Source organism: Pantherophis guttatus, chromosome 8 (genome assembly GCF_059756535.1).
Source record: "Pantherophis guttatus breed Tessera chromosome 8, ASM5975653v1, whole genome shotgun sequence".
NCBI classification, from domain to species: domain Eukaryota; kingdom Metazoa; phylum Chordata; class Lepidosauria; order Squamata; family Colubridae; genus Pantherophis; species Pantherophis guttatus.
The window spans coordinates 26,113,760-26,124,066 of NC_142070.1; the positions used below are offsets into that span (position 1 = coordinate 26,113,760).

Below are 10,307 nucleotides of genomic sequence, written 5' to 3' on the forward strand. Positions count from 1 at the left end.
ATTATATTACAGAATTAAAAGCAACAACCTTTTTCTATTAATCTCACTCTCTGTGCACTGGTTTCCTAAAGTCATAATAAATTCAAAAACAGATTAATAAATCTGAAACCACTTACCAACTGAGGAAGGACAAGAATCAAAAGTTGAGGGGTAATATAAACTGAAATCTTTTTCTTCATTCGATTTGGTTTTTTTTAATTGAAAATACATACATTAATTGAAAATACATACATTTTCAAATTATAGTTTACTCATGTATGCTATTTTTTTAATTAGTAACTAACTTAAAATTATTTTAAAATGTTTGTTTGAAATGCAGTGGGGGAAAACATCAGAACTTTTGTTTTGTTTTACTGAAAAGAATTATTTTATTACCATAAATACTTTCAATGCCTTTATTTTATAAACATTATTTTTATTTGAAAATATATGAAGCAGTAGAAATAAAGGGAATATTACTTTTTCTATTCTAAGTTAATGAAAGTGTAATACTCACTATCATGCATTTCACAGTCCACATCATTTTCCATTATCAAGTTTCTGCTTGCACATGGCAATTGCTGGTGGACATCCATATTCTGCGCATATAATGTATTTGTGTCTACCTTCTCATTAATCAAAACTTTTGAATTTTGCCATTTTTTCTCCCAAATCGCTGTACTCTTTTCTTTAATGTTGACAGGCTTTGCAGAAAATTCATTACAAAGAGGTAATGGCTGGGATCCTGAGATCATGTTGAAATCACAATCTTGTACAAACTCTAATTGTACATTGTCTTTCCTTTCACTATTGCATGCTGTTACATCACAGTTTTTTTCAGCACTGTCCTCAACTTGATTTTTAATTTCTTGCCTTAGGCATACAGAACCTTGTGATATAATGCTGTTTTCATTAGGGTTATTATCTTCTGTGGCACTAAAATCCAGCATATTTAAAAGATTAAAGTTAACCTCTGTAAATTGTTTTCCTGGATTTGCAAAGTCAACACCTGGGCAACTCCTTTCCAAATTACCAATTATTCCATTTCTACTTGATTCTGATGAGTCTTCAAACCTTTTATGTGTATTTCCACAGTTCAAATTAGCATTATCAAGTGAACTTAATTCAGAGTTATTGCTTCCATTCATGAAGGATTCACTTGGGAAAAAGTTATATGGCTGACTTCCAGTAGAACATTTACTAACAGGAGAAATATCAAGTTTCCAAGAAGACGGCATTTGTGGAATCTCTTTATGGTCATTGGATTGGCTTCCGTTTACACATTCACTCTCATTTAAGCTCTTTTCAACTGATTGCAAATCACTAGTATTCTCATCGTTGTTTTCTGTATTATGTACATCAGATAAACATGATGGCATGTAAGCATCCCATCGGCTTTTTCTTTGCAATAAAACTTTTGGGTTGGATTCTGATTGCATCATTGTGGGCTGTAGATTTTTCAGTGAGGCAGTAGTCTCATTTCCTAGTCTCTTGGAAACATGTTGGTCATGACTCAAAAGTGCTATAATTTTATCTCTGCTTCGAATGTTCTGTGAAAATGCATGATATCCTGAACTGACCAGTGCATTTTCTAACTGAAAATTTGGCTTCAAATATTCAACTGCTAAATTATTGCTACTACATTTTTTATTCTGTACTATTTCATGTTCATCATCTAACGAGGTAGAAGCCAGAAAATTAACAGGCTCTGCACCTTTAATATTCTTTGTAGAAGGATCCCCATTAAAATTTGTGAGTAAGACAGTATCTTCCCTATTTTGGCAAGGAACGGAAAATAAAGGAGAAGATGCATAAAATTGGTGCGGGAAGGATGAAAGAGGACCGTCAGATGTAGATGGCAATGCAGGTTCTTCCACTAACTTTTTCTTTTCCACTTGACGTGGTATTTGGAAACCCTGGAAGAACATTTTGTATGGATGGCAAGTTTAATAAATGAAGAATCAATCATGGACATATCATTTATAACATGCTTGTTCTACAATAAAGCTGTACAAAGCATTTAGAAAAGCATTTTTTAAAGATTGAAGCATCATCAAGAAAAACAAGAAAGCACAGTTGCCTCTTGAAAAAGCACTTTTGGGACAACTGTGACCTGGATGATTGAGAATCTCCATAGACATTTTTTGAAAAAGGAACTTTTCACAAAGCACTGAGGTAACAGTGTCCTCTAGAAGGTCCGACATAGCTACTAGAAAGGTTTTCTCTGAATATTCAAAGACCGTCTAGAAAAACCTTCATAGTGGCAGCAATGAATTTTACAGAGGAAAACTGTCTCAGTGTTTTAACAGGGAGTACTTTGGTCATGCCAATGTATTTTACATTGTATTTTACAAAAGAACTTCAATTCTTTTGAGTATTTATAACTGAATAGCAAAACTTAAATGGAGGTTTATTTTCTTTTAAAAACCAAATGCAATTCACTCATACACATTTCTATAAAGTGCAATTCATAGAAGTTGGAAGCATCTGTTTCAGCTGTGAAGCCAAATTAAAATGACTGGAAATAATATTACTAATACAATAGCAGCAATGATATTGCATCAATCAATAAATAAATGCACCAAACGAATTCCTTGTTTGTCCAATCACACTTGGCCAATAAAGATTTCTATTCTATTCTATTCTATTCTATTCTATTCTATTCTATTCTATTCTATTCTATTCTATTCTATTCTATTCTACTCTCCATATAATGTATATAAATTTTTCATATTTAACTGTCAGCAAAAGTGTTCAGACAACTGATTAATATTCACACAGCAAACATACAGCTTGTAGACCATAATACAGCTCATTTTTATTCATTTTCTTCTGCTGATCTAACAGTATACCTGCTGCTATTAACACTCATAATTGGGGTAATTGCCAGTATGAAATGCAGTGGATGATTTGAATTATTTCACATCTAATATACATGATACTGCAGATGGTAAGGGACAAAAATCATCGACAGTACAGGTAGTCCTCAATTTAAGACTGTACTTGAGCCCTGCAATTATGGCCATAACGTGAGGTTTGTAAAGCAGACCCATTTTATAACCTTTTGGTGGTCATGTTTGCTATGGGGCGTTTTTTGTTGCTGTTGCTGTAAATTAAATAAATGCTGGTTTCTGGCAAAAGCATACTTGTGGCCATGTGACCACAAGGCATCACAAATGGCTGTAAAATGCAGGCCAGTTACCCAGCATCCAAAATGCAGTCACGCAACTGCAATTGACCCATAACCACTTTGGAACTTTGAGACTTTGAGTTCCTTTTTCAGGGTCTGCTTTAACTTTAAATAGTTACTAAACTGGTTGTAAGTTGAGGACTATCTGTAGTATGTGGGTGCACACATGGCTGATTATAGGTAGTCTTCAACGTATGATCACTCATTCAGCAATCATTCAACGTTATGATGGTGCTGAAAAAACAGTGCTTACAAAGTGTTTTGGCTTTCTAAGCATCAGCACACTGGCCATTTGTGCACCTCTGCACACTCTCCCCACCACTCCTGCATCCCAACCTTCTCAAAGCTCATCTCTCCCACAGCCAATTACACCTGTTTGCTAGCCTGCTTGTAAACCACCTGAGACTTGCACTTCCTGCTAGTTTCTCCATTGACTTGACTGGGGAAAGTTGGCAGAAACCTGCCTCACCTAATGACTATGGGATTCATTAAGAATGGCAACTGGGAATGCAGGGATTACTGTTACTAAGTGATGCAGATACACTTTACAAATGTATCACTTAGCAATGGAAATTCCAGCCCAATTGCCAAGAATTACCAATAATGACAAACACAACATTTGCTACTGAATTAGAACTTACTTAAGTGATCAAGTTCCAAAGGGGAAAAAGGTAATTTGAAGTGAGCATGGGTACCTATATGGCACCTATTGGCACCTGCTTATAGCAAATTTATCTTTTGGAAGGCAATGGACAGAGGAAAAGATATAGGCAGTCTTCACCTTATGTCCACAATTGGGACTAGAACTTCCATCGCTAAGCAATCTGGCTATTAAATGAGTTGCACACAATTTTATAACTTTTTTTTGCCATGTTAAGTGACTCACACAATTGTTCAGCAAATCTAGCTCGTCCCCTTGACTTGGCTTATCAGAATGTCCCTGTGAAAGTTCCAAATGCTCATCACATGACTCCAGGACACTGCAACCATTGTAAATATATGCTGGTTGCCAAAAGCCCAAATTTTGATCTTGTAACACAAGGGTGCTGCAACAATCATAAGGGTGATGATAGGTCATACATCACTTTCTACAGCATTGTCATAACTTCAAATTGTTGTTGAGGGCCACTTGTAATGATTCCTTAAAAATCTGATGATAAGTACTAGTTGAGTATTCCTGAATGCTCCAAATCACCTTTTTTCTTTCAAACCCAGATCACTGTACGATCTTTATCAAATGTTAAAAGTATCAAAGAAAGAGAAAAGACAACATACAGAATATTTTCGCTTTGGATGGCATAGAGATGAAGTAGCAAGGGATTTCAAGGGATTACTTGTTAACTTTAGCTGTTCTGTGTTCTTTGAATGATTATAATCAGTTTTAGAAACATTTTCACTTTCTACGGTGATTAAATATCGTTCAGATTCAAAGTCATCACCAGGTTTTATCTAGAGAGATGGATAAAAAATATTTTAAATTTCAGTACATTTATATAACTCCATAGTATATCAATACCGCTTCTCTATTGCACTCTTAACCATACCTCATATTTGATTCCACATAAAATTAGCTGAATATTTTAAGCATTTTATATTTTCGTTTCCCCTGAATTTTAATGATAACTACTGAACATACTGAACTCTTCCTATCCTGCTTACAATCTTTTTGGACTGTTGCCTTCTGGCAGAAGATACAGAACAATTAGAACTTGGACCACATGTTTTCTGAATAGTTTTATGACAGAGTTATAATTGCACTCAACAATGAACTAAAGGGCCACCATCAGTGAGCTGTTGGACAGTATTACTTGGTCTGTTGTGTGGATGTTTGGGTGGTTCAGGGGTGGGGAATTTATGGTGGGTGGGTGGGTGTTTGGGGATTATTATGTATGTTGGACCTGGTCTTTGGGTGTTAAGTGAATTTCGTTGTATGGGTATACTGTGTGTACACGTACAATGACAATAAAGTTATACTACTATATACTTGTTTGAAAGATACTTTTGCTGTTCAGTAGAACACTGAAAAATGTGAATGAGAAAAAGAAAGTTTACTATGCATTTGGTTGGTTTAGAAAAAGTGTGTTTGATATTGCTATCTTGTTCTTGTTTTGTTCTCTTGACTTCTACTATCTTGGCTGGCTTTGGCTTTGGTATTGAGTCCAATTACTACTCACTGTTTCAGCTGTCTTTTAGGAAAAATAAGGTTACTTTATTGAGTGTCCTATTGAGTGAATGTCATCTGCATTGAGTCTGCAGAAATATGAGAGATTCATAGCTCCAATATTCCCAAGAGCTGGCAAGGCTTAATACTTGTCTCCACTAAGCTTAGATCAGTTCCTCAAAGCTGAAGCCCTCAAGTGACAACAATTTACTCCAATCTTCTTACTGGGAAGTACATAAAAGATAGGAATTTTTGGATCAAAAGAGAAATGAATCAAAGGCTTTGCAATAATAGTAGCTATGACATCAGCCAGGATAGTAATCAAAAATGTCATGGATGGGCTGACAGGACACACAGAAGGAAGGATGTGACAGGCAACGCTAATCATGCACTTTAAAGTTCCACTCATTTTACTGGAGATAAGTTAAAAACTAAGGTGTTGATCAAAGTGTGCAATGACTTTAAGAAAAGTAAAATGCCAAAATATCTCACTGTGCTAATATGAAATCTTTACAGAAAGCCAGTTTGGATTGGTGTCAGGCCAGCAATGGTCACATGATCTTCACAACTGGCTTATTATCAGTTGCAAAGTCAATTTGCAATGTTTTTGCTGGTTTCCAGAAAAAAAAAACCCTACCCATTCAAAATAATGAATTTGCTTAACAATCATGTGATTTGTTTTACCCACCATGATTTGTTTTACAGCCATCATGACTCACAACCATCATAAAAAAGGATCATAAAATCAAATCTGATCATGTGGTGCCTTACTATCACAATATGACCAAAATTCTGAGCTCCATTGTGGTCATAAGTTCAGAACAATCTGTACTATACAAATAAAAACAAAGTACATACCTGAAATTTTATGAACATACTATCCAAGAGCTGTCCTTTATCATCAAATAAGTTTGCCTGTATTAAACAAGAAAAATAGAAGATGGTGGATATTTCTTTAAGTACAGATATAAATGGATTAACAGACATAAAACTGCTGACACTGTACCACCAAACTGAACCTACATATTTACCTTATTTCCTCCAAATCCGGCCTTCAAAATTCCATCTTGCCATACTTTAGATTTTTTAGTCTTCTGATGTGTGTATAAAACCTATTTTGATATGTGAAAATATATTCTTGATTACTATTTCGCTATTTTGTTTATATTTTTATTTCATATGTTTAATGTACGAAATATTATTGAAATAAATAAGATTATAGACTCACAAAAAATTCCTGATAAGCCATTATTTTGGCATGCTAAGATCATGCCACCTGCTTTCACTTCCAATCATTACATCACCTGCAAAGGGAAACATCCTGTTAAAATAACATCTCTGAAATTCTAAGCTAAATGTTTATTATAGTTTATAAATTCCATTTTATATTGTTTCAAACTATATATGATGAATATGAATTCTCTGGTTCAAAAGATGATTTACATCTGTGCATCCAGGGATTCCAGTTTCAATGAAAATTATTCTAGAGCAGGGGTGTCAAACTGGTGGCCCACAGGCTGGATGCGTCTCGCACAGGCCATGCCCACCCTAGGTCTCCAAAGGGAAAAAGTATAGTGAAGCGTCACGTGACATCACAAGTTTGACACCTCTGTTCTAGAGCAAATATTTTTAAAATTGCACCCAAACAGTACATTACCATAAACACTTCTTCAGAAATAAATCTTGTTTTAAATTAAGATATTTACATTTCTGCCATATGCTAAATAAATACATTTAAATTTCTATAGGAATATAACCTTAGCTACATGATGTCCCTTAAATTGCAATTTGTGAGGTTTTTAAAAAACTTTTGAATTGTTTTTAACAAATATAATCTAATACATTCCCTCAATATGTTCAATTCCATGTAATGACCACAAGATGTCTCACTTAAATCTTTTTCAGAAAAGCTTCATAATTATGTAATGAAATTAATGATCAAGCTAATTGACTATTTAAAAAAATCACAGATCAGTCCAGAGTTCTCATGACCAGGCTCAATTTATATTTCAGACACATTCCCTTGAAAAGTCTATGATGCTGGAAAAGATGGAAGAAAAGAGAATAGGCTTGATACAGCAGTAATGGGTGCACCACGGGAGACTTGAAAGTCCAGGTTGGGAAGACATCATCCTGGAGAAGGCCTGCCTATGTGATCACCAAGAGTCACCACTAACTTGATAGCATATAATTACTACAAATCAGACTTCCTAAATCTAATATAAACATATCTATAATTCTAGTTGCAACCTATTTTTTATTTTACCCTGAACTCTAAACATGCCTGACATTGTTGTTCCTGTTTTGTTAATCTCATTTTCATCCTGATCTTATTAACAAATTATATGACATTAAATTACAATTTTGACTTACATTTCTACCATGCTTTTTTCCCATGAATTTATGAATGACTTTTATGTCATCCTTTTTTATGTCATGAGAGCCAGTTTGGTCTAGTGGTTAAGGCACCGGGCTAGAAAGGAAAAAACTGTGAATTCGAGTTACGCCTCAGCCATGAAAACCAGCTGGGTGACCTTGGGCAAGTCTCTCTCAGCCCAACTCACCTCCCAGGGTTGCTGTTGCGGGGAAAATAGGAAGAGAAAGGTATGTTGAATATGTTCGTTAACTTGAGTTATTTGGTAAAATAATAAAGGCAAGGTATGTATGTATGTATGTATGTATGTATGTATGTATGTATGTATTTATTTATTTATTTATTATATTTCTATACCGCCTTTCTCCCGTAGGACTCAAGGTGGTGTACAGTCAAGAAAAATATAGATACACAAACATCATAAAATTATTATTATAACATAGTTTGGCCCAATTAAATAGAACCTAAAATTAGATAACATTTTAAAAACATTCACATGTTCATATGTTTAGCCCCGCTTGTTGGAACTTCAGTGTTTTGAGGGCACAGGGGAAAGCACGGAGATCAGGGATATTTCGTATCTCAGGGGGCAGTTCATTCCAAAGGGTTGGAGCCCTCACAGAGAAGGCCCTCCTCCTGGGAGTCGCCAGTCGGCATAATTTGACTGACGGTACCCTGAGTAGTCCCTCCCTGTGAGAACGAACTGGTCGGTGGGAGGCTATTGGTGGCAAAAGACGGTCTCGTAGGTACCCAGGTCCTAAGCCATGGAGCGCTTTAAAGATGATAACTAACACCTTGAATGTATGTATATATGTATGTATGTATGTATGTATGTATGTATGTATGAATGAATGAATGAATGAATGAAAAATGTCTCCTTTGCTGCAAAATGCTTCTGTGGAAGAACTGGGTTTACATAGATTAAATCCCCAAAGAAAGAGGCAAGTTTCTGGCAGCAACCCTTCGTACACTGAATTTCTTTAGGTTGAGTGGGACTGAGACTCAAATGCAATATGGGCATATGGTAGCTAAGGTATTACATGCTGCATAGATCAAGAAATTTCCTTTTTTCTTTTCTTTTTTTTTGTGGAAGGTCTTTCAAACAAAGTCATCTTAAACCTATTTATGACATATGCTATAGCGTTTAGGGGCTTCCTATCACGCAATAACAAGAAACTGCACTGTTGTTTTTCAGTCATTACTGGAGTGAGTGGGGCTCTGGGCAGCAATTATTGTTCACCCCTGTCATCCCAAGTTGCCATAGCCTTGAGCTCTGCAGAGGTAAGAAGATAATGAGAACTGGATGAACCTGCTGTCTCTTTCATTAGAGCAGTGTTTCTCAACCTTGGTAGCTTGAAGAGGGGTGGACTTCAACTCCCAGAATCCCCCAGCCAGCAGCGCTGGCTGGGGGATTCTGGGAATTGAAGTCCACCCCTCTTCAAGCTACCAAAGTTGAGAAACACTGTATTAGAGGCTAAGAGAAAGAAACTGCACCCAAACCTGATGTTAAACCATTTTAAAAAGAGTATACAACGAATTACATATCACACCTACTGACGGATCAATATATCGCCGTCCTCAGCCAAGTTGGCAAAAGGGCGCCTATAAACTTGTCGATCTTGTCGACCGAAGTCGCTCGCAAGCCACGGGGATGGAAGAGCCCCCCCCCCCGTCCTCTCTGTCAGCCGAACTTTACCTTACGAAAGTTCCCGCTCCACAAGCCCGATGACGTCTCTACGACGCGACAAATAACCATAGAGACAAAAATGCTGCACCGTCCGTCATGATCTCCGACTCCCGTATGCGTATGGACCTTAAAGTACAGCATTGGAGGGTTTTAAACCATAAAGTTGATAAAGGTAGAGCGGTACTAGTGTGAGTTTAGACCAGTGTTTCTCAACCTTGATAGCTTTAAGATGTGTGGACTTCAATTCCTAGAATTCCCCAGCCAGCATGGCTGGCTGGGGAATTCTGGGAGTTGGAGTCCAGCGATCGTACATTTGCTAAGGTTGAGAAACACTGGTTTAGACAGAAGGAGGCGGGGACAGCCGTTTTAATCATATGTACTAGGGAAGGAGCTTTGATGAATTTAATGTAAAGTCGAGGTCGAGTCCCGGTGGCAGCAGCACATTTTTACCACAGTCTTCTTCTGATTTTTCTTCCAGATTTCGCAATCTAGTGAAAGCATGAAATTCCAGACCGTCCCCAGCCAACTCTTAATTGGGTCAGCTTTGCTTAGTTTCCAAGATCAGCCAATTCATGCATTTTTTACCCATGTGGTAGATGAAAATATTGTTTATTGTTATCGTGCCTTTATTATAAGTGCTCATGCCTAATATTCCTCTATTTTACCCACACATCATCTCTGTAAGGTGAATTTGGTTGAGAGAATGATTAGCTAAAAGTCACCTTTGGGTCTTTTTGACCGGGATTTTATCCCAATTTCTAGTGATACACAGTCAACGCGCTAGCATTATCGACCCTAAAAGCACATTTTCTTGTTACCGATTGATTTTTAGTTAGTGTTTTTCAAACTTGGCCACTTTAAAAGGTGTGGACTTCAATTCCCAGAATTCCTCAGCCAGCATGATTCTAAATAAAAG

At 36.5% G+C, this 10,307-nt stretch overlaps 1 protein-coding gene across 6 annotated transcripts in view; it reads right to left on the reverse strand.

Annotated features, from left to right (window-relative positions):
- ZGRF1 (zinc finger GRF-type containing 1) overlaps positions 1-9,624 on the reverse strand; it is a 34,122-nt gene extending 24,498 nt beyond the window's left edge. For 3 of the 6 annotated variants that reach the window (XM_087874443.1, XM_087874444.1, XM_034442297.2), the window contains exons 1-6: positions 9,401-9,624; positions 6,559-6,634; positions 6,362-6,442; positions 6,189-6,245; positions 4,445-4,618; positions 497-1,895 (exon numbers count right to left, since the gene is read on the reverse strand). In XM_087874443.1, coding sequence (XP_087730569.1) covers positions 497-1,895; positions 4,445-4,618; positions 6,189-6,245; positions 6,362-6,442; positions 6,559-6,579 — 1,732 coding nt within the window. In that variant the 5' untranslated portion in view covers positions 6,580-6,634; positions 9,401-9,624. Of the gene's footprint in view, positions 1-496; positions 1,896-4,444; positions 4,619-6,188; positions 6,246-6,361; positions 6,443-6,558; positions 6,635-9,254 lie in introns of all 6 variants that reach the window. The other 3 variants (XM_060686913.2, XM_034442298.3, XM_034442299.3) reach the window with 2 other exon arrangements.
- Between the last annotated feature and the right edge of the window lie 683 nt (positions 9,625-10,307).